Source organism: Zalophus californianus, chromosome 8, assembly GCF_009762305.2.
Source record: "Zalophus californianus isolate mZalCal1 chromosome 8, mZalCal1.pri.v2, whole genome shotgun sequence".
NCBI classification, from domain to species: domain Eukaryota; kingdom Metazoa; phylum Chordata; class Mammalia; order Carnivora; family Otariidae; genus Zalophus; species Zalophus californianus.
In genome coordinates, this window is record NC_045602.1 from 52,436,624 (window position 1) to 52,460,669 (window position 24,046).

The 24,046-nt window shown below is 46.5% G+C and overlaps 1 protein-coding gene across 2 annotated transcripts in view; it reads left to right on the forward strand.

Annotated features, from left to right (window-relative positions):
• ADD2 (adducin 2) overlaps window positions 1–24,046 on the forward strand; it is a 111,026-nt gene that overhangs the window by 75,923 nt on the left and 11,057 nt on the right. For both annotated transcript variants that reach the window (XM_027622600.2, XM_027622601.2), the window contains exons 7-15: window positions 633–782; window positions 2,144–2,287; window positions 4,404–4,502; window positions 8,865–9,041; window positions 13,917–14,174; window positions 15,282–15,401; window positions 16,314–16,403; window positions 18,349–18,496; window positions 19,832–19,957. In XM_027622600.2, coding sequence (XP_027478401.1) covers window positions 633–782; window positions 2,144–2,287; window positions 4,404–4,502; window positions 8,865–9,041; window positions 13,917–14,174; window positions 15,282–15,401; window positions 16,314–16,403; window positions 18,349–18,496; window positions 19,832–19,957 — 1,312 coding nt within the window. The remainder of the gene's footprint in view (window positions 1–632; window positions 783–2,143; window positions 2,288–4,403; window positions 4,503–8,864; window positions 9,042–13,916; window positions 14,175–15,281; window positions 15,402–16,313; window positions 16,404–18,348; window positions 18,497–19,831; window positions 19,958–24,046) is intronic.

Here is a 24,046-nt window from a genome sequence, read left to right on the forward strand (position 1 = left end):
CTCTATCCATGTCATTGCAAATGGCAAGATTTCATTCTTTTTGATGGCTGAGTAGTATTCCGGGGTGTGTGTGTGTGTGTGAATACCACAGCCTTACTGTATGTGGGACCAGCCAGAGCCACCAGCAGTTGTGTGTACACACACCCCCCCCCCTCCCATCTTTATCCATTCATCAGTCAATGGACATTTGAGCTCTCTCCATAGTTTGGCTGTTGTGCCCCTTCAAAGCTGTATTTTTGTATCCTTTGGGTAAATGCCTAGCAGTGCAATTGCTGGATCATAGGGTAGCTCTAGTTTTAACTTTCTGAGGAATCTCCATACTGTTCTCGAGTGGTTGCACCAGTTTGCAGAGAATCTGTATTTTGACAGGATCTCCAGAGGATTCTTATGCCCAGTCAAGTTTGAGAAAATCTGCTCTAGCATTTTCCCTGCTGAATTATAATCAGTCATGTCTCCTGTTAGCCTGTGTCCTCACCAAAAGCAGGAACCAGGTCTCTTCTCCCAACACTAAGCACAGTCCTCGCTCCTGGGGTGTGGGAATGCCTGGAGGCGGTGGGTGTGGCCCACCTGCAAGGAGGGTCCTGAGGGCCCCCACCTGCCTTGTGGCCATAAGTTTCTCTTCCCCGGCTCAGATCAAGGTGAACATCCTGGGAGAGGTGGTGGAGAAGGGCAGCAGCTGCTTCCCAGTGGATACCACAGGCTTCTGTCTACACTCGGCGATCTATGCTGCCAGACCTGATGTGCGCTGCATCATCCACCTGCACACGCCGGCCACGGCAGCTGTGAGTGTCCGCTCTAAGGGCAGCATTTCCGTCCCTGAGGCTGGCAGCAAACCCATGCTACCCCCTTCTCTGAGGTGCTCCCTGACGAAAGACATAAGCCCCCCAAGCTAGTGGCAATCTTGTTATTTAAAACAGTTCTGGAAAAATTTCCTGAACTCAAGCCAAGGTGAGGAGAGGGAACACCCCATGGGGTAACCCTAATCCTCTCCATTTTTCCAAGCACAGAAGTCTTGGTTTGGGGACATGAGGCAAAGATATGAAGTGTTTGCTCTGCTGCGTCCCCCACCCTGCTACACACACACATAAGCACCATTTACCCAAGTGACGGCACCTCTTGAGTTTCCACTCAGATCAGTCCTCTCGGACTGAAGGCTGGTGCCTGCCCCAACCCCCACCCCCAGCCCAGGCTCTGATGAGAAGAGATCGTGATAAAAGATAAGATGGTGGGAACCTGGACTTGTCCACTTTTCATAACCCAGGGTGGGCTGTGAGCTGGGGACAGGAACAAGGAAAACTCAGCGAGAGTAGAAGGAATACCCTCAAGGATCAGGTTGTCCCCTAAGAGGCTCTGGTAATTTCTCCATGTGTACCTTAGGCACTCCAGTGTCACTTGGAAAGACCACAACCAAGCAGGTTTGGGTGTCCCCTCAAACTTCAACCCATCTTACTGACTTCCAGACCTTAACACCTACAGGAGCAGAGCGGACTTGTCATTGGCCTGGGTTTTTTCTGTGAAGCACACCAGTTATGAGCACTCAGATTTTCCAGAATATGGGACAGAATGAGGGAACAAAGGCAGGAGGCTCTCCTAAACCTCTCCCTGTTCCTTGCTTTTAATAAAAGGCAGGATTTGAGGCATGGATTTTAACCCTGTTCTCTGGCACTCTTATTGCCCTATCACTAGTGAAAGGGGGCCTCTCAGTGGGCCTCCCTGTTTTCTGCCCTGACCTCAAGGCTGAGGATTTCCACCAGCTCACCCCAGAGGACCCTGGACCCTGCTTCACTCCAGCCTAGTGCCAACTCTGCTATCCCCTATCTTTTCCCAGAATCCTAGGATGAGAGAAGAGCAAGGGGGTGGGCAGGAGCACTAGCTTTCTCAAAGGCATTCTTTGTAGCAATTTTAGAGAGAGGTATATTGACATGGCTACTGTCAAAATGATGATGGAAAGACGTCAGAGGAAGCAGCCAGCAAGCCAGAGCCCAGCCTGGTGTAGCAGAGTCAAAGGGCAGTGCCTTTCTTGGGGGCTTGCTTTCTCCTGCACTAGTCCCCAGAGTAGAGCCTGGCTGTGCCACTCTGAGGAAAGGGCAAAGACTGGGGTGGGGGAGCTGCAGGTGCTAACCATTCCACTGTCTCACTAAAGGTGTCAGCCATGAAGTGTGGCCTCCTGCCTGTCTCCCACAATGCCCTGCTGGTGGGGGACATGGCCTATTATGACTTCAATGGTGGGATGGAGCAGGAAGCGGATCGAATCAGCCTGCAGAAGTGCCTTGGACCTACCTGCAAGGTTTGCTCGGCTGTTTCGGGAAGACACTCTGGGGTGGGATTGTCCAAAGCCTACATCATGAGTGACATGTGTTCAGTGGACAATGTTTAGAAGTTGCACATAAACAAAAAAGTGAAATGTAATTCTCTTTATCCCACTATCCTGAGGTTTTGGTGCATGCTCCACAAATATATTCACATATATTTAGAAAACGTGGATCATAAAATATATCCTCCTTTTTTCCCTTAGTAATATCCAATAAACATCTTTGTATGTTATTAAGTATTTTCTAAATCACTATTTTATTTTTTTAAATGTTTTTATTTATTTAATAGAGAGCACAAACAGGCAGGGTGGCAGCCAGTGGGAGAGGGAGAAGCAGGCTTCCCGCCAAGCAGGGAGCCCCAATGCAGGGCTCGATCCCAGGACCCTGGGATCATGACCTGAGCCGAAGGCAGACGCTTAACAACTAAGCCACCCAGGTGCCCCTCTAAGTCACTATTTTAAATTATTAGATTATACCTCATTGTGTAAATGGCTGTGCCACCATTTACCTTAACAAATTGGGACACCGGAAGTCCCCCCCCCGCCCTGAATTTTTCCTTGATATAAACAACACATGATGAAAATCCTTTTAGCTAAATCTCTGTATATACTTGAGATCATTTCCTTAGGATAAATTCCCAGGGACACACATTTTAGAACTCTTACTTCATTCAGGCGCATTGCCCTTTCCTCCCCCATAGTCTAGTATATGAGAATGCTGCTTCCCTGCGCTCTCCCCAAACTTGAGTATTACCACTTTTTTTTTTCTTTTGCTAACTTGATAGAGAAGAACAGAATCTCACTATTGTTTGGCTTAAATCTAAAGACTTATTTTTTAACAGTACATCATTAGGGGTCGCCAGCTTAGTACGGGAAGTTCTGGAGCTGAGCCTACATTGATGGATGCTTGTTCCCGTCCTTGAAAGGCACTCACTGCCTGAATCATTTCCAGTTGGAGAGTCTCTGCCTTCCCATTCCTGACACAGAGGAGAAATCCCTGCCACTCTCTCCCAACATTCTTTAAAGCCTCATTAGCGGTGCGCGGAGAGGGAGGAGATGTTCACATCTATGAAATAATACAAGAATTTCAGAGATTTGCTATCTACAAAATCTTTTAGGCCAGAGTCATCATCTCTTTCTATTTCTCTGGCACTTGAGAAGAAAAACCTCCAGCTGTTTTCAGCAAGAGAGGATGTGATGATTAGACCACTAGGCCTCAGCCCACTTCTGCAAGGACACATCCAACACATGGATCTGTGTCCCTGCTGTTAGGTGGGCGTCGTCTGGTTCATGAGGATAAAACCAACCAAGAAACAGTTTCTGCATCTGAACTCTAGGGAATCAGGCTTTGTATAAGTTCATTTCTGTTTCTTTCCCCCACCCCCTCCTTTTGTCTGTCTGCCCCTGGCTGAGTGACAAATGTTGCACCAATGGTGAGAACACCTGGGTTCTAGTTCCAATTCTGCCCCTGATTAGCTGGGAGGCTTTCACTTTCTTTAGGCTTCTGTTTCCTCTTCTGCAAAACCAGAGAGTTAAGAGTAGAAGGTCACTATGGCCTCCTTCACAGAAGTGGAGGGTCTTAGAGCTACCAGGGCCTCACTGAGTTCATGGAGAAGAGACTTGAGTCCAGAGAGGTAACATGATGCACCTGTTTCTGCAGAGCCACCCCTCAGAGAGCCACCCCCTTGGGTTTTGATTTCCAAGTCAACTAAGTCACATGAGCAAGAGATTGCTTTTGAGGTTAGACCCTCCTATTGGACACAAAGTAATTTCATTCACTTTAACACAGACACCAGTTTTTCAGACTTCAAACCCCTCCAAAACCTAAAAATCCAGGTATTGCCCAAAGAAATCCACCAAGCTCTCTGGTCTCCGTTTTAAAAAGCATCTTCTATTTTTTTAGGGAGGATGCTTAGGGTTAAAATCACATGCGGGGTAGCATTGGGGTGTTTGCACAGGGAGAATGAACAAGGAGTTGGGGGCATGCTTTGGGATTGGATATGGAAACTGATCTGGAGTAAATGAAAAATCTCTCCTTCTCACTAAAGTTTAAAAGGCTTGAAGTTTTAATTGGCCATTTGCTCCTATGCAGATCCTGGTGCTAAGAAATCATGGAGTGGTTGCTCTAGGTGACACCGTGGAGGAGGCGTTTTATAAGGTCTTCCACCTGCAGGCTGCGTGTGAGATACAGGTGAGCAAGTTCCTCTGGGGAGTGGGCCATGGCGTGGCTCTGACGGAGGCCCCACTGGCCGTGATTTAAGGACTCCTGGGAGCCAGCCATCTAAAAGCCTTGCCCTATTTCTCTGCCGTGGCACCACCTTATCCTTCTAAAGTTTCGCACTTAGAATCAGTTTTGTAGCTTTAAAATATTTATCATTGTTGCCTAACAACCGGTATCTACCTCTTGGGGGTCAGTGCCCAGGACAGGGAGCTGCCAAGGCCCATCAAATGGAAAGTGGGAGAAACCGTAAAAGGGGATGTAAAAGTTCTTACCATGCTCACGTATTACCTGGGGTATAACTGTTACATCTAGCTAATGCCAAATAGACACCACATCGTAGGTGGGTCTTTTCTCTTTTTGTCTGGAGGGTGTAGTTTGCAAAGACCATGAACATGGTCCAGCCCAGAAAGGGGTGAAGTTAGACATGGCAAGTCTGAACACCAGGGAATCCCCAATGTAATGTCCAGGGAGTCCATTGTGAGATTCTCCTAACTAGTAGGGGATGGGGTGGAGGGTAGGTGGGGATTGTCAGTGATCATGGGACCCCTAAAGGAATTGGTGGAAAAGCAATAGGAAAACACAAATCCTATAGTTTTGCCAGATAACAAGGTGGTGTTACATAAGCAAAACACATGCTCCTTTCAGTGTGGCAAGCTGTCAGGGGTGAGTAAGGGGGCCTTGCAAACTGAATGGACTCCATCCTTCCCAGCTCTGGGATATGTGTCTTTGGGTCAGGGACTTGCTTTCCTCAGCTGGACAAGGGGGGCCTATGGGGTCCTTGTGAGGATGGGTCCTTTCAGATAAGGAGAGGTGTTGCTGATGGTATTTTTAGGACTCAGTTGACGGAAGGGAAGGCTAACTGCTCCATGATGAGTCAGCTCTTTGCAAGGTTCTTTGGTGTCCTGTCTGCCCTCTTCTGGCTGGTCTGGGCAGAGCAGCGCCCCAGGTGGAATGCCTGCCTTTGTCTTGGGCGTTGGGGGACAGGGGAAAGAATGGGATAATCCCAGAGGCATAGCTAGTGGAAGTTCTGCAAGCGGCACCTTTCTCAAGGGTTTTTAAATGAATATGTTGAGAGGACAGTTGTTAAGACAATGATGAAGAGGTGTTAGAAGTGGTATGAGACTGCCCCACCCCCCCAGGCGGTGGTGGTCATAACAGAAGGTGGAGAAGGTAGACCCGGGATCAAGGCACTTCCTTCCTGATGCAGCCCCAACCAGGGATGCTGGCCCTGAGCTCTGACCCCGAAGGTAGACCCGGGATCAAGGCAGTTCCTTCCTGATGCAACCCCAGGGACGCTGGCCCTGAGCTCTGACCCCAACTGATGTTAGAACCTGGCAGAGCCTCTGATACGCCCACTTTCTTTCCCCATAACTGTGCTCTAACGAGTTCCCCATCTTCCTTCTGAAGAAGAGGTTTCCATGAGAAAATAGTTCTTACCACTTTGCAAAGACAGCATGGCCTGGAAATGAATGGAGAGAGATGCCCATGTGTCCCCCACCACGTTGGTGAAGGCCTGTCCCAGGCTCCACACTGAAAAATGGCCTCCGTACAGTTTAACCAAAGGCAGGACGGCCGCCTAGGAGCTGGGGAGATGAAAGCACAGAGCTGCCAGCCACTGGCCCTGACAGCCCCAGCGGCTTCTTCCGGCCCTGTCTGCTGTCACTTTCTTTTCAGTCAGGACTGCCATGTGACCTTGTTAAAGTGCATCAGGCGATAGAAGCAAATAACCTCCAGAAAAGCTCCAGTGGCTTTTTTTTTTTTTTTTTGTTTTTAGCTCGTGGAGCAGGGAGGCTTCTAGAGAGAAAGGAAGCTGGAGGGTGTGGAAGCAGAACAGGCCAGATTAGACCAGAGGTGTGGGTGGTTTAGGGCATGGGCGACCCCATGGGCCAGCAGTCTACAGATGCTGTTGTGATGGTAGGCCCTGGGCAGCTCATTTCTGCTTGAACAGCCAGCACTGAGGTTCTGTTTTCATCATGGGCCTACTTTTCTCCCTCAGTGACCTTGGCAAACAAATGAACGTGGCTGTGGTCATTTTAGTGGTTCGAGGCTAAAAGCCTAGTCCATTCTCCTGGGGACAGTGTTCTCAGTGCTCTCTATCGGTTTGGGGTTCTAGGAAACTGGGTCATCCCCAGCTGAGAGAGGCAGCTCCCTGCTCTGCTTACAGGCAGATGGGAAGAAGCTCAGGCAATTCTTCTCCATCTGCTACCCATCGCCATGGAAACTAATGGGGGAAGGGGGAGGTGGGAGGAGGCACAGTTCTTGTAAGGATGTGGGCAGTTCTTTCCTCCATGAATGACTAGGCACATTGTTTCTTTCATAGTAAAACCTCGGAATTTTTTGATCATAAACATTGATGTGGCACTCTATGCCCCAGGTGCTATTCTAGATGCTTTACAAATATTACCTTCAATAATGCTCACGAGGTAGATACTACTATTTTTTTCATTTTACAGATGAGAAAATAGGCACAGAGAGGGTAAATAGCTGCCCCAAATTACACAGCGAATAAGTGGCAGAGCCAGGATTCAAACCAGGCAGCCTGTGTCCGCATCCATGTCCTTAAACACTACGTTTCACTGCCTCCGGGGGAAATGAGGGTCGGTTGGAAAGATCAGCTGAGAGCACTCCAAGTCAGGGTTCCAAGGTCCCAAGGGCTGGAGCCCTGCCTTGGCCAGATGGGCGTCTGGGATGAACCAGGTAATTGACCTACCGGCTGGGATTCACTGCCTTTGAGAGTGCATGCCCACGTGCTCAGCCTGTGTGCGTGTGAGGGACTTCAGCCTTAGAAAATACGGCAACAGAGGCCAGAACCGGAACTGGTGAATGAGCATAGCAAAAAGGTGGATTTGCATTCTGTGTAATCTACACCAACTCACTGTAACCCTTCTAACATTTGGACAACAGTATAGTAGAGCTGACTATCTCCAGGGATATTGGACAAGGACCCTTAGCTTTGGTGGAAAGTTAAAGTCTTTATCTTTGCCAGATAAAAATGGAGCCTCCAACTGGATGCATGCCTTGGATGAAGAGGGTATGGAAAATGAGTGTTCTTGCTTCCTCCTCTTCACCCTTGCAAAGGTGGCCTGGCTGACCTCCAGGAAGTCCCATCGGAGCCATTTGTTACACTGGTGAATCCAACACACTCCAGGGTGTGTGCTGGATCCTCACAGGTTCACAGACTCATGTTGGACAGCAAGCTAAATTGCATCCTTACCTTTTCAGTAAAAACTGGAACACTGGAAGTTTATGTAATCGGATCATTCTCCTGTAATAAGTAAGCTTACAGGAGATATCAAATATTAATCAGATTGCAGCACAGAACACCTGGCTTCCCACTGAAACGACTGGGAAACCACCCTCTCTCAATGTTGCTGGCCTCACCCTGGAAGCCAAATCATAACCAATTATATCTGAGTGCGGGATTCAGGGAGTAGACAGAAGGTACTATTAGATGGATATGGAATTAGAAAATGAGATTGGTTAGATTAATAAATGTCTTCTAGGATCATTCTAAAATCGCTTGCTGTATATACACACCTCTTACCCTAATACTCAAAGCCCATTGCCTGTAGCCACTTGTTCTGTCCCCTTGCCATGGAGCCTGGACAGTGGGGCAAATACTCCAAGTGCACTGGGGAAGCCACGTCTCCCTCCACGGGGCCCGGCTGTGTATTACCAGCCCTTCAGGTGTCTCCTTCTTCTGTGTTTCCTCAACTGACTAATACCACTGCAGAAGATGGGTTCTCCCTTTAGACCTGTTCATTCAGACCATCAGGCTACTCTCCTGTTTTATTGGCCGAGGATCCAGCCTATTTCTTTCAAGTGATTTTTCGCTTAAAAAAGAAAAAAAGGCAGGGGGAGATATCTCAAACACACAGAAAGATGCAGAAGAATAATATACACCCACTACCCACCACTCAGATTTAAAAAGTAAAAGCCTTTTTACTTCAGATCTTTTCCTCTTGAAGAAATAAAATATTATAGACAAGAACTGAAGTCCCCTTTGGAGCCCTTCCTGACCTTAACCCCCACCTTCCCCAGAAATAGTCACAAATTGAGGTTGGTTTGTATCCCAGGTAACTTTTCAGTCCTCTGTATTGCTTTATTCTTGAGGTTTAACACTTGCTGCTTCCTCCTCTTCTGTAGTCTCTAAGAACTAGCATTAAGAAAGAAACTGCTAAGACCTCTTTCCCTGGAAGTGGGTACGTGCCCAGTAACTGGAGTAGCTTTTCTTCTGGGGGGTAAAAAGCCAAATACAGCTCACATTTCTAGACATGTGTACACACACACATACATGCACGCACACTGAGGTCTTTCTGCTCTTTCCTGCAGGTCTCTGCCCTGTCCGGTGCTGGGGGAGCGGAGAACCTCATCCTCCTGGAGCAGGAGAAGCACCGACCCCATGAAGTGGGCTCCGTGCAGTGGGCAGGGAGCACCTTTGGGCCTATGCAGAAGAGCCGGCTGGGGGAGCACGAGTTTGAGGCCCTCATGAGGATGCTGGACAACTTGGTGAGTTGGTTGAGACTCAGTCCCCTGTAACCAGTCAGGGGGGATGCAGTAGGTAGACATGAGAATTGAAGCATCATGAAGCTGTTAAAGCCTCATTGATTGGCAACTGACTCAGAATTTGTGGTCATTCTAATCGTAGTTGAGTTTTCTTAAATGATGGCCTTTACCACCCAGTTCTAAAGGCTGTCGATGCCATCTTATATTGTGGTTCAGTTCACTCTTTTATAGTTAGTTCTGCCTTGGTATCTCATGACTTTAATGTAGAAACCATGTAATACTCTAATTTCCTTATTCTGGTGAGCAGCATTCTAACAATATCCTGTTGTAATGATTGAATGAATCAATCATGTAAGGAGTTAACTGGTATGTGTCTAGGGGTGGGCTTTAAAGGATACAAAATCTAACAATCTAGTTGATGATAGGACATATAAATAGGAGACAGTTGGAGAACAAGAGCAAAGCATGCATGATGAGCTAGTTGCAGGAAGAGGACATAACTTCTTCGATTGCTCGGAGAAGTGAAAGATGAAACCTATCCTTGGACGGTTTCTATATCTGATTCATGTTCCCCTCCTGACTGCTACTACCTTGGACCCTCTTTTTTTTTTAATTTTTTTTTAAAGATTTTTATTTATTTGCGAGAGAGAATGAGAGACAGAGAGCATGAGAGGGAGGAGGGTCAGAGGGAGAAGCAGACTCCCCACCGAGCAGGGAGCCCGATGCGGGACTCGATCCCGGAACTCCAGGAACATGACCTGAGCCGAAGGCAGTCGCCCAACCAACTGAGCCACCCAGGCACCCATTGTGTCCAGGTCACTGCAATAATTAATCTTTTTCTCCTTGCCTCCAGTCCCTCCAAACCATCCTTAACCTTATTACCAGGCTGACCGTGAGGGTCACTTTATAATGATGAAAAACACAATCCACCTTGAAAATACAGTTCCCGTTAACATTCACATGCCGAGTAATCCATGCCTAAATAAAGCACCAGAGCCAGACAGTTTCATACAGGAATTCTTTCAAATCTTTAAGAAACACACAATTCTTTTTTTTTAAATTTTGTTTATTTATTTGAGAGAGAGAGAGGGCACAAGCAGGGTGAGAGGCAGGCAGAGGGAGAGGGAGAAGCAGACTCCCCGCTGAGCAAGGAGCCTGATGTGGGGCTTGATCCCAGGACCCCAATATCCCAGGACCCTGGGATCATGACCTGAGCTGAAGGCAGATGCTTAACTGACTGAGCCACCCAGGCACCCCAAGCAACAGACAATTCTTCTGCCATTTAAACTGTTTCAGAGAGTGAAAGTGGAACATGAAACTGTAACAGTTATAACACATTCAGACCAATCTTGCTTTGAGTTGATGAAAAAATGCATGAAAACTGGCAGGTAGTATCCAGCATAACATTAGAATAATAATACATAATAACAAAGCAAAACCTCACTCCTAGTATTCAAGGATGGTTTAATATTATAAATCTTTTTTTTAAAGATTTTATTTATTTATTAGCACAAGCAGGGGAAGTGGCAGACAGAGGGAGAGGGAGAAACAGTCTCCCCAGTGAGCAGGGAACCCAATGCGGGGCTCGATCCCAGGACCCTGGGATCATGACCCGAGCCAAAGGCAGATGCTTAACGACTGAGCCACCCAGGCACCCCTATTATAAATCTTTTAAATATATTTCATGATATTAGTGAGTCAAAGGATTAAAAACCTTTTGGTCATTTTAATAAATACCAAAGTCATTTGATAAAAATATAGTATCAGTTTATAAAAATAATAGCTGTTAAGACAGGAGGACACTTATTTAACATGATTAAAGTAATTTTTTTCTTAAAACAAGAGCCAATATACTAGTAACACTGGAAGTATTTCCATTAAATTTTGAAACAAAACAATGATTCTTTCTGTCAGCACTTTTAATATTGTTCTGGAATAATACTGGAACTCAATCTAAAGTGGTAAGGCATAAAAATAAATATTGAAAAGGAAACAAAATTACTATTCTGTATAGACAGTATGGTTATATGCCTATAAAATCCCAAAGAGCCAACTAAGAAAAAATATTAGAAACAATGAGTGCATTTTAAAGTAGTCAGTTATGAAAATATATTTAAAAATTAGTAGCTTTTTTTGCATCTTAACATATAATAATATATTTGAAAATATAGTAATGGGAGAAAATAGCCCTATTTGCAAATGCAGAAAGAACATAAAACATTAAGCAGAACTGATTTAAAGAAAACCATAATTGTTTACCAATAGACGTCAGAGAAAACCTGAACTTAATAAAGAGCCACAATTTCCTCTTGGTTAGAAAATCCCATAGGGTTAAGAGGTTGCTTTTCCAAATTAATAAATTCAGGGTAATTCCTTCAATAATAGGGGAGCACAGAAGGACTTAGCAAAAATGTTTTTCCAAGTGAAATTCAGAATGGCTAGGAAAATCCTATAAAAAGAAGAGTAATTAGGGATTCTTCTCCCATCACATGGTAAAGCATGAAAAATCTTCAGCAACTAAACAGAGGAGCACCAGTGCAGAATGAACAGGTGAATCAGTAGGACAGCTTAGAGAATCCAGAAATAGACCCTAAATGTATGAGAACTTAACACAGGGCAGCTAGGCATCTTATAAAACAGTGGGAGAAAGATTGAGTGCTAGCCCTTTGGGAAATAAATAAGGTGGATCATTCCTTTCAACAAGATGAATTCCACAGGGCTCCTGGGTGGCTCAGTCAGCTAAGCGTCTGCCTTCAGCTCAGGTCATGATCTCAGGGGCCTGGGATCGAGCCCCGCATCGGGCTCCGTGCTCAGCAGGGAGCCTGGTTCTCCCTCTCCCTCCTCCCTTCCCCCTGCTTGTGCTCTCTCACTCTCTATCTCAAATAAATAAATCTTAAAAAAACAACAACAAAATGAATTCCTGATTTATCAAAAATTTGAACATAAAAAGTAAATTCATATAGATATTAAAAAACAGATTTATATTTTTGATGCTCTTGTGTTGGGAAAGAACTTGTCAAGTATGGTGGGAAAGTCTAACAAATATTGACAGATATGATTATATTAAAATTGAAAGTGTATATTTTTATAAACTATCTCTCCCATCATAAAGCTGAAAGGCAAACTATGGAGGAAAATATTGCAACATCTGTGACATTCAAAAAAGTAATATCCTTAATGTAGAAAGCGGTATTATGAATCAATGTGAAAACAGTAAACATCTCAATAGAAAAACAAACCAAGAACACAAGCAGTTTACAAAGGGAGAGATTCAAGCGGCCAATAAAAATATCTAGTTTTACTAGTAATAAAAAAAAAGAATTTAAAAAGTTGGAGGATTTTACTTTTAACCCTTCTGATTGCCAAAGTTTTGTTTTTTTTTTTTTAAAACCTCAGCAATATTCAGCAGATGGGAGGGAGGTGAGAACTGAGAACTCCAGTACAATTGGTAGAAGTATAAATTGGCTCAACATTTTGGGAAGATAATAAATACATGAAAACTTTTAATGTATACCCCTTGACCCAGTAATTTTTATTTTAGGAGAGAATCTTTAATTGCCTAAAGAGAACTGTATAAATATACTTATTTCACGGTTGTTTATAATATTTTAAAAATGACAAAGTGTCAGTGCTATCAATTACTTTTTACTAAATCATAAAAAAATAAAGGTTTCTGTGTGTTTATAGGTTCAATAATGTGAAAAAAATCTCTAAATCACATCAATAAACTAGAAAAGCAGCTTGTAAAGTTGCTTATGCAGTATGGTCCCATTTATGTACTGTTTTATATATGTAATTTAGAACACATATATACTTAACATATATTCTGTAGTTATATATTATGTATATACTTATATGCACATATATATATATGCTTACGGAGATGACCAGAAAGATTTTTTTTTAAAGATTTTTTTTATTTATTTGAGAGAGAGAGAATGAGAGATAGAGAGCATGAGAGGGAAGAGGGGCAGAGGGAGAAGCAGACTCCCTGCTGAGCAGGGAGCCCAATGTGGGACTCGATCCCGGGACTCCAGGATCATGACCTGAGCCGAAGGCAGTCGCTTAACCAACTGAGCCACCCAGGCGCCCTGACCAGAAAGATTTTTAGTGGTTATCTCTGGGGATGAGATTTTTTAATAAAACCCACTTCTTTCTTATGTTTTTCCATATTGCCTGATTTTTCTAGATAGGTCTGTATTTTCTTTATAATCAGGAAAATATTTTAATGCCTCTTTAATTTAAAAAAAATAAGAAGATAGGCCAAGCCAAAAAAGAATCCCATGGGGAGCTCTCAGGATGACTGAATGTTCTCACCAAGCAGGAGTCGTTTCTACCTCTGTGGGACATGGTCTTGCTTAGGAGACAGGGATGTTCCTGAGTCAGATTTCAGGGTTCTGAGAAAGAAATGGCTTAGAAGCCTTGGAGTCAAGAAAATGAGGGTTGACTGTTAGAATCAGCTGGCAAGCTTTTAAAAATCCTGCAGCGCAGACATTGTCCAATGAAATCAGCTCTGAGGTGAGTGCAAGTACCAGCATTTTTAAAGCCCCCAAGGGATCCCAGCATGCAGCCAGGGCTGAGAACCCCTGGAGTAGATGGAAAACTGGAACACTGTTAGGGTAAGGAGACCTGTCTGGTCCACAAGGTTCTAGGGATTTTCTCAGCTCTGATCAGAGGGCTTGTTGGGGTGAAGGAAAGAGGGCGTTGGGGGACCAGGAGAAGGGAACAATTCTGAAACACATCAAAGGAGCAGCGTTGTGTTATGGAGAGTTTGGGTTAAACTGAGTCCTTCACAAAGAAGGGGGCAAAGGGTATGTGAGATATGTGCGTGGAGGCCATGTTTCCCACAGTAAGTGGTTCTGTTTCTGTCCTTTTTAGGGTTACAGAACAGGCTACACGTACCGCTACCCCTTTGTTCAAGAGAAAACCAAACACAAAAGTGAGGTGGAAATCCCAGCCACCGTCACAGCCTTCGTGTTTGAGGAGGATGGCGCCCCGGTGCCCGCCCTGCGGCAGCATGCCCAGAAGCAGCAGAAGGAGAAGACCCGTTGGCTCAACACGCCCAACACCTACCTGCGGGTCAATGTGGCTGATGAAGTTCAGAGGAGCATGGGCAGCCCCCGGCCCAAGACCACAGTAAGGAGGAGATCAGGGTGGAGGGAGGATGCATGGCTGTATCTGTGGGTTAAGCAGCTTAATTTAAAAGGGGAACAGAACAAATATCCCATGGACTGGGTTATTATAGTTTCCCTTTAGAGCTTCCTATTGGGCATCTAGGGGCAGCTGCTCATGCCCGCAGAACCTCTGATCACCTGTTTCTTGCACCTCTACACTGAGGTTTGGGGCCCAAAGAAGAGATTTCTCCAGAGGGTGGCTGGACCTCACTCCCAGCAGCACAAAATCCAGGAACAATTGGTTTTTGCTTCTTGCTCCCCCATATACAGGAGGCTTCTGGGAAGTTCATGGGCATCCAACATTTGGATTGTCCATATGATGCAAACCCAGGAGATGGGTGGGATATGAGTTTCTATTAAGTTGTCTTCTCCCTCTCCACACCTCTTCTCGTTCTCTCTCTCTCTCTCTCTCTCTCACACACACAGCAGTACGCATACACACACGACTCTTAATTTGATTTTTCATTAACATTAAAGTAGCTGAAGGCAAGTAGAATAGCTCTTCATTAAACAAACAAACAAACAAAAAAGATGAAGCCCTGCAATTTAAAATCAATAAGTCAGGGCACCTGGGTGGCTCAGTTGGTTAAACATCAGACTCTTGATTTCGGCTCAGGTCATGATCTCAGGGTTGTGAGATTGAGCTCCATGTTGGGCTATGCATGCTCGGTGTGGAGTTGGCTTGAGAGTATCTCTCTCCCCCTCCCCCTGCTCTCTCTTTCTCTCTCCCTCTAAATAAATAAATAAAATTGAAAATCAGTAAGTCATCTGATGCTAAAGGTCAAGTGGCTGCCTGTTTGTCAAATTGGTTGTCAAGGTTCTGAGCCCTACTCTCCAGCGCTCTTTATGGCTATTGACCTGGGGGCCTTCTTTGGCAAGCAGGTCATTTGTTCCCCGTCTCTGTTCTGGGAGACCGACCTCAAGGAGGCCCAAGAAGAGAGAACATCTCTCTATAGGCTTGCTGACCTTGCACATGGACCGCTTGGCCCAGATCTCAGGGGTGGGCCGTAGGGGAGGACATGGTGACTTTATTCCTTTACCTTACCCACCTGGCCTTGTGTTTGTTCAGTGGATGAAGGCTGATGAGGTGGAGAAATCCAGCAGTGGCATGCCAATACGGATTGAAAACCCAAACCAATTTGTGCCTCTCTATACTGATCCCCAAGAAGTGCTGGACATTCGGAATAAGGTAAGGTGGGAGCTGCTTCTCTTGCCATCTCTTCTCCCTCAAGCGGGAAGCAGTCTCAGGTCCCACAAATATAAGCTGAGTTCCCAGGATGTACCTGTCTTATCAAAACCCCTGATTCCTCTTAGGGGAAAGAAACTACCATATACGGGCCATTCTCTAGCACTGTGCTAACTCTATACTTATGTGGTCCTAAATAACCCTCGTACGTAAAGAAGTTCTTGCTTATGACATTAGATATGTCTAAGAAACCTGCCCATAAATTGAGTTTTTATGAATTTTATGCCTTTTTCCTTCCAGCTCATTTTCAAAATTTCAAAATCCTTTATATTTCTCTCTCAACCTTTGCTTTACAGTTCACTCACATTTCTCATGTTACTTTAAAAACTTAGGTTGTAGTAGACCACCTCCAAAAGGTCAAATGTACTCACAGAACAGTGATTTAATGTATGGTTCAAGGACCTTCTGCAGTGCTGATTTAAAATGCAGATGCTCAGGTCAAATCCCTTGTTCCTCCCCAAGGAGAGACTCCGATTCAGTGGTTGTGGGGTGGCTCCAGAAATCTGTGGTAGTCAAGAAGTTTCTCAGGGGCTTCAGTAAAACGTGAGGCCCTCCCTCCAGGATCTACTATGCGTTGTTTCACTCTTCACCTCTTACAGTTACCTCCTCAGAGTTCATGAGAATCCGGTATTTTACATAAACTGCTCATTCACTCTGAAGCACACATGGAGACTGTCTCTTAGAGGACACACTATGTTAGAAATAGGGGAGACAGGCCCCCGCCTCACTGGAGGACCTTTGTAGACCCTAGTCAAGAGCACACGAGACACCAGGATGCCCTCCAAGTGCCCCCTCCAAAACTCCACACCCTGACGCTCAACAGCTAGCTCACTCTCCCCTTCCCTTGCCACACAGATTCGAGAACAAAACCGACAAGACGTGAAGTCGGCAGGGCCTCAGTCCCAGCTCCTGGCGAGTGTCATCGCTGAGAAGAGTCGAAGCCCGGTACAGCAGAAGCTGCCCCTGTCTGGAGGGGAAACGTGTTTGCCTTCTGGGTCTTCAGTGCCTGGGGCTAGGCAGGAGGACCCCTGAGTCCTCGTGCCCACCGTCCCCTATGATCTTGGGCACTGGTGCTCTTGCTGCAGGACGGATGCTGTGAGGACCAGGGACAGTGTGTAATTGCCCCCTGTGGGTACCGGGCGGGGGTGCAGCAGCCCAGCCTGCCCCAGGAGTGATGCTGACTTCCATGCTTCACCCATGGAACTCCACTCTGCCCTCTATTGCTATCCTGCAAAGTGGGCATCACAGGAGTGCAGCAGGCAGCTCCCAGCTGCTCCAGGCCTGCCTGCTCTGAGCGTTTATGGCCTCTGTGTGTGGATATGGCATCATCAGGCCGTAGCTCTGGGAAGATGCTCATGGGCTCGCAGAGGGGAGGCATGTATATAAGGACTGGTGCTCCATTTGGGGCCGTTAGTTGCCCACACAAACCCACATAGATTACAAAGTATAAAGTTGTTTCCATGCCTGAGATAGGACAGTGTTTGTCTAGTGCTTAGCAAAAGGGGTGAAAATCAGAATTCTGGCTTGTGTTGAAAATCACTGCTACTCGTGGCAAATAGCAATGGGCATGGCATATTCCTTAGCGGTAAGAAGGGGAGAGATACAGGAACTGTTCCTCTCTGCAGAGTGAACTGAGATCATTTAGATCAGGCTGCAGCCCACAAGGTGGGTGCCCATGCAGGGAAATATGAAGGTTATGTCATTGTACCACCATTGTCACCCACCCGCCAGTAGCCAGGATGAGGAACGCCAAAAGTGCCACAGGGCCAAGAATAGAAATACCCCCTGCTACTGGGGTGGGGGTGGCGAAAGTTCAGTACAGTGAGCAAAAATGTTAAAAACTCTGCCATTTATACCAAGTGTTCTCCTTGGAGTCCCTCTTCTTGGGATCCTGGTCTTGGATTCTCTTTTGAACGCTGCGATTCCTTAAGATAGGCCAATGCTGCTTCTCTTTTGGAAGATGCCCATGGGCCCATCATCAGAGGGCCTGGGGGGCCAGGAAAGGCAGCCTAGAGTGTGTGGTGTGGGCCAACTGCTCTGGGCTCACCTCCGCTGAGTTTCATGCTCTTTGGCTCCTCCTCAGCTTCAGAGCAGTGCATTCTCAAAGGTCAAGATGAGGATGCGACATTAGGAGAAAGGGCTATGGGGTCTGAATTTTAGACCCTGTCATGGGCTAGAGGGGTCAAAGGATTTCTGAAGCTCACATAAGGTCCAGCTGGTGAGCTCCCCAGAGCCAAGGGCTCCACAAAGTCTCCCAGGGATTTTTGCCAATGTCCCCCAGGGACCTGCAGTACAGGCAGGTTGAAGATCCGAGATTCAGGACCTTGGCCCCTTGTAATTTATGACTTTGTGCAAAACAGGACTAACAGTTTGGACTAAGAACGCTGAAGCCATTGTGTGTTTTGCATTTGACTTCCTGCTGTGTGCTGTGGCTTGTGCAAACTGTTGAGGGTGGGAGGAGGGCATGGTGGGGAATGGCTGGCATGAAGCGGGCTTGAGCCAATGCTTTGCTTGCTGGCTTTTGGCTAACTGACTTTGGGCTGTCGACTGTATTTGCATAGTGATGGCTTGCAAGCATCCACAGGAGGGATTGCAATAAACGTGTGTCTTCCTTCTGCTTGGGAGCATCCTTCGATTTTATTTCTGGGGCAGAGGGTGGACTCCCTGCATTCATCCAGGCAGTTGCAAAGAACCCAGGTCTGGGGGTGAGGTAGCCATGGGAAGGAATGAACAACCCCTACCCCAAGGCCCTGAGCTGTTTCCAAGGAGCTGCATGCCACGCTGTCCCTAGCAAGACCACTGGCAGCCACATGAGTCTGAAAGGAAACTCGGGCCTGGGCCCCAGCTGCGGCATTCAGAGAGCAACACACACTCTGTGGTTAACTTTCAGTCTACAGAGAGCCAGCTGATGTCCAAGGGCGATGCAGATACCAAAGACGACTCAGAGGAGACCATGCCCAACCCCTTCAGCCAACTCACTGACCAGGAGCTGGAGGAATACAAGAAGGAGGTGGAGAGGAAGAAACTAGAACTTGACGGTAAATAACGCCGGGTCGCCCAGAGTGAAGGGAGAGCTGGGGGCACCCAGAGGGGCAGCAGAGCAACCAGCAAGACTCACTCCTGCCAGTGGCCCTGGGACACCCCCCCCGCCCCCGCCTGGCAGGGCCCTCAGGGCTGTGTCTAGCCTTGCCTCACCTTCATGGTCAGCCTTCACTTCTCTCTCTCCTCTGTCATATTCTCAGTTTGCCCTTCCTGCCCCATCAACCAAGTCACATTCTTACCAGCATAATGCTGTTACTTATGTAATGGTCCTCATGGCTCAGTGCCTAACAGTGATGCCATGCTGCCATGACCTTGTCTGAGCCTCTCACCTGGGTTTAAAGGAGTTAATCCTTGTAGAGCGCTTAGAATAGGGCCTGTAAGTGTGGCTTAGGTCAGATAAACATTAGCTATGATAAGAGAATTATAATAGTGATAATTACTATTAATCTATCAGGTCCAGTATAAACCTTTTAGCCTGGCAATGAAAACTCCCACCAGCTACCTCTGGTCTTTTCCTTATTCCTTTTTTATTTCGAAATCTTCAGTCAAGCCCATCTCTCCATGTTGACTCCCAAATATGCATATTCATGATAGCTTGTATGCTCTCATTCATGCCTTTGTCCCTTCCTGGCACAGTTTCCCTTCTAGGCTAGGCTGATCCGAGAACTTCCATCTCAAGCCCCCTTCAGCTAAAAAAGCCCTCTCTGTCCCTCTCCACCCCCCCTCCCCACTTTGAGCTGGCCCTTCTCTTTGTTTCAAAAGCACTTGGGGTCTGAGACACTGAAGAATTCAGCTCCTGGTTTTGTCCACCAGGCTAGGCTTTCATTCCCTCAGGGCAGGGTTGTCGTCCACGATCCCCCTTCCCCCCACCCAGAGTCAGCCATCTTCCTGGGCACAAGCAGGCCCTAGAAAAACCCTTGCTAGCTTGCTTGGAGTTCTAATGGGACAGTTGAAAAAGTAGATAGAAAATGTGGTGCTTTATATCCCTAGAGATATTTGGGCTGAACATGAAAATTAGATAAACAATAAATTAGCTACATGAAAACAAATCATGGGTGGGACGCCTGCAGTCTTGGGCTCCACATCAGGGCTAACATTCCACTGGCAGATGTGCCTGGATGGAGGAAATAGAATATGACTCTGACTCCTCCCATTTGCCTCCCCCTGAATGTAGCAGAAATTTAAAAAAGTTTGGGGGGAGCAGCTAACTTCAGCTAGGAGAAACGAGGGCCAGCTGGAAGAAAGCTTTTTTTTTTTTTTTTTAATGTTCTCTCTCTGCCCACCTTTCCTCTGTTTGACGCCTATCCTGAGGTGGTTTTCTGTATTTTCAGGAGAGAAAGAAACCACTGCAGAGGAGCCTGGCTCACCTGTAAGGTCTGCACCAGCTTCTCCAGCGCAGAGTCCAGCGAAGTCAGAGACAAAGAGCCCTGCGGTCTCTCCCTCCAAGTCTTTAGACGGTGAGTGGAACTGAGCAGCTGGAAGGGAGGAGGTGCCTCCACAGCTTAGAAAGGGGTCTGCATGGAAGGCAGGGCAGATGTGCACACTCCAGGGACCCTGCCTTTCAGCAGGTCTTGCCTGCTACCCAAAAAGCTTTCTGTTCTGCCATTTCTAGGGAATCTGAAATAGGGGTTTCCAAATTTAAGCTTGTTTCATTCACAAGCTGTGACAACACATCTTACAATTTAAGTCCCTGTCTAAGCAATAATGAGTAAGTTAATGATTGACACACAGCCTTCTCACCTCTCATTCAGACTAGGTTGGCTGATGGGTCTTTCTAGGTGCACCAGCCCAGTGCTCAGACTTTAATGTGTGTAGGGATCGCTGGGATCTTGTGAAAATGAAGATTCTGATGCAGTAGGTCTGGGGTGGGACCTGAGACTGTATATTTCCAACAAACTCTCAGGTAAGGCTGATGACGTTATTCTCAACCTTTGGAATCTCAGTACATTGGAATTACCTGGGGAGCTTGAAAAATCCTAACACTGGCCTGGGTCCCACCACAGCACCCCCAGTGGTTCTCAGTTAAATGGTCTGGGATGGGGTAGAGAAGAGTACACTGGAGTTTTAAGATCTCTCCAGGTAAATCTAATGTGTAGCCCAGGCTAAGAACCACTTCATTAGATACTAGTTTAGAGAACTAAGGTCTAGGCCCAATTCAACCGCTAATTAATAACTCAACTGCTAATTTTAGAAAATCAGATCATCTTTGTGCCTCAGTTTCCTTGTCTGTCAAATGGGACTACCAATATTTTCCCCTTTTAAGGTTCTTACACATAGAAGGGAAGCTGTAGGTGGGAACATAAAGAATGAAATACAAAACATAAAAGAAATAAAAGAAAGAATAAAAACATTTAAATGTAAGATCTGTTTGTGATTATAATTAATAATATACATACGGTAGATAATACTGCTATTATGGTCTGTACCACCTACATCATAAAAGTGTCTTTATTGAGCTCCTGGAATCACCCTAGGGCATGAACACTCCTCCCCTGGGGCCCTGAGATTTTCCCTGTTCTGGATAGAATGACCACATGTGTGGATGCTGCTAGAATCCCCCAACCTCTGAGCTCCCTCCGTAGGCAAATTGCTGCCTTGCGTGCAGTCCCAGTGTTGCCAGAGGAAACCCGTCTGCTTGTGGCCAGAGCTGCAAGTGGATGTCCCCTCACTGTTTGTGTTCATTGTGTCTCATCCTGGTGTTATCAACCTGTCTCCACAATGTCTTCCTTTCTCTTCCCATTTGTGCCTTCATCAAAGGAGTTTCCTCCGATTCTGAATACTTGTCTCTGTAGTAAGTATAGAGAGGCTGTTTACTAACTCCCTCCAATACTTGCAATGGGGGAGGGAGGACTTCTTCAAAAAGAAATGTGTTTCTCCCCAGCTTTTTCTTTGGCAACCCTGACTTGGGGAGGATTCCTGGCTATAAAGTTCATGACCAACTCCACATGTTCTATGCATGGGCTAAGCTTCCCTCTAGGATATACACACGTAGGATGGACTCATGCACACACACACACACTCATCCTCACATGGGGCATACCATCCAGAAGCAACAAGTCTGCACAGTGAAAGGACAGTGGGGCCAGCTCCTGGGCAGTCCCTGTGGGGGAATGCTTATGGTCCTCACTAACACATCTGCACCCCTGTTCCTAATGGCCCCTCCAAGGAGCCCATAACCTCTTCTAGGGCTGAGGCCCAGAGCCTGAATGGCCCTAGGATCAACTGTCTTATAGAGATGCCTAGAGCACCTGACCTGACCATGTCTTCAGCATCCCTCAGGGCATGCACACCAGCCACAGGAGGGAAATCCAAGCTGGAGAGGCAGCTTATGGCAGCAGTGGGACAAGGGGTAGTAATTGCATTTCAGCTCCTGGGAGCCCCTTGGAGCAACCTCTGCTGTTCAGAGGGACAGAGAGTGGAAGGAGGGGTGTATGACAGGTAGGATAACTGCTTACCCACCCCTGACATCATTGCCACTGGTAGCATGGTTTCTGCCCAATCTGGTCCAAATCTGTGCCCTCATGGAGGGGTGCACCCTGGTTGAATTGTTAGAAAAATCAAGATCCTCCCTGAAGACTCTTCTCATAGTATAGACAGAGCTGAGCCTACATGATGAGGCCAGAGTTGTAGCTGCCTTGGGTGACCAATGTGGAGCAGGGCAGGGTGGCCATGGCCATGCTACCAATGGCTTGCCCAGCTCCTCAGGGCAGGCAGAGCTGACCCTCGCACACCTATCAACGTGTACATTTTCACATGTAGCTCACCCACTGAATCAGGGCTGGCTTTTCACTCTGTGTCAACATGCTCTCAAATGCTCTGGTGTGGGGTCACCTCCGTGTCCCTCCTCATCTGTCTCTTACCCCATCAGCCTCCCTGAAGAAGACTCTTTCAAACCCTCTTTCTTCACATCTGGTCATCTCTGTCATCGCCTTCTCTTTGACCAGCTCCTGATCCCTGCCCCTGCTGACTCCATCCCCCAGTAACCTCTCAGGAGCACTAGCTCTGCCTGCCAAGAGATAGCCCTGCATTCAGCATCAGAAGATCATCGCTGTCACTTACTGATTTCGCCATCTCAAATAAGTCACTTAAAAACCCTGCAGAATGGGGGGCTGCCTAACACGAATCCTTGCCCTATCCTAAGTCATTGCATTGTTATTGGGATAAAATGAGCAAATGAACACAAAAGGGCCTTGTAATGTGCTTCCATCTATTAGTTCTCGTTATGTACTATGTTTTTGGGATTGTGAGAGAGAATATAGGCTTGCTGTTTTAAGCCACTGAACTTGGGGGTGGAGGTTGTTATGCAGCAGTAGATAATTATTAAATCATGGTGCATAATAAGAGCTGGTTTTATGGAAATTAGTTTTCCTGTGGGTTGACTAGGCTCAGCTGGTTGGTTCTGTTCCATTCAAGTCAGCTGCAGCTGCAGTCATCTGTGAGCTTGACTAAACTGGAACTTCCAAGATGGTGTTCTCATGTCAGGTGCCTTGGCAGGGACAGCTGGAAGGCTAGGGTCAGCTGGGACACTGGGATGGCTGGGTCTCTGTCTCTCTGTCTCTGTCCATGGGGTTGTAGGCCTCTCCACGTATGTTTCCATCAAGGTAATCAGACTTCATTACATAGTGGCTCAGAGCTCCCCAAATTCTGAAAGCAGGACCTTCTAGGCCTTCTTAAGTCTTCAGCCTAAGGCTGGCTCGGTGGCACTTTCTCATCATTCTGTTGGTTACTGTGCACCACGGAGCCAGACCAGATTCATTGTGGGAGGGGACCACACCCAACTATGTCCTCCTAAATGACACATGAAAGTGTAAAATGGATATATTGGCAATAGATTTAAAGAAGGGCAATATCATTGTCAAATGTCAGGAGAGGCTTGAGCCATACCAGAGAGTTGATGAGGCCAACTAGCAGGTGATGTGAGGAGAGGAGAATGGACAGAAAGAAGGTTGTGGTTAGACGAGTGTATTGATTTCAAGACTATTGCCAGGTGATGACCATGGGGACACAGGTTGAGAGAGGAGGGGAATGTGGGTCATTGGAGTAAAGGGCCTTAGAGAACTTAGTAGCTGGGTGATGATAGGACATGGGCCGAACAGTAGGAGGATGGGAGCTGGGGTCAAGGTGTTGGGTACTAAAAGAGAGACAGTCCTCAAGAGTCATCTGGAAGAGGACATTGACTTGCCCAGAGAATTTCAGAAGTTAGGAAAGACCAGAGTTTTCCCATAGTCAAACTAGCCCATTCTAACTGTCCCCAAATTTACACCCCTCTGTCCCATGTTCCCTGTAACCATAAATTTCTCCAGTCTTTACCCCTGTCAAGAACCTTAGTTTTTTCCTAAAACTTCTTTCCTGCCCATTCCATCTGTAAGTCAGACCAGTCATACTTCACCCATTACTCACATTCCTATAGAGGGGAGCATGCCCAGTACCTTCTTGTGGTGTGAGATCTCACACAACTCACACACACAACTCACTTACACACACCAACACTCACACAGCACACCTACACACTCATTCACAAACTCATATGGCCACACACAAACTCA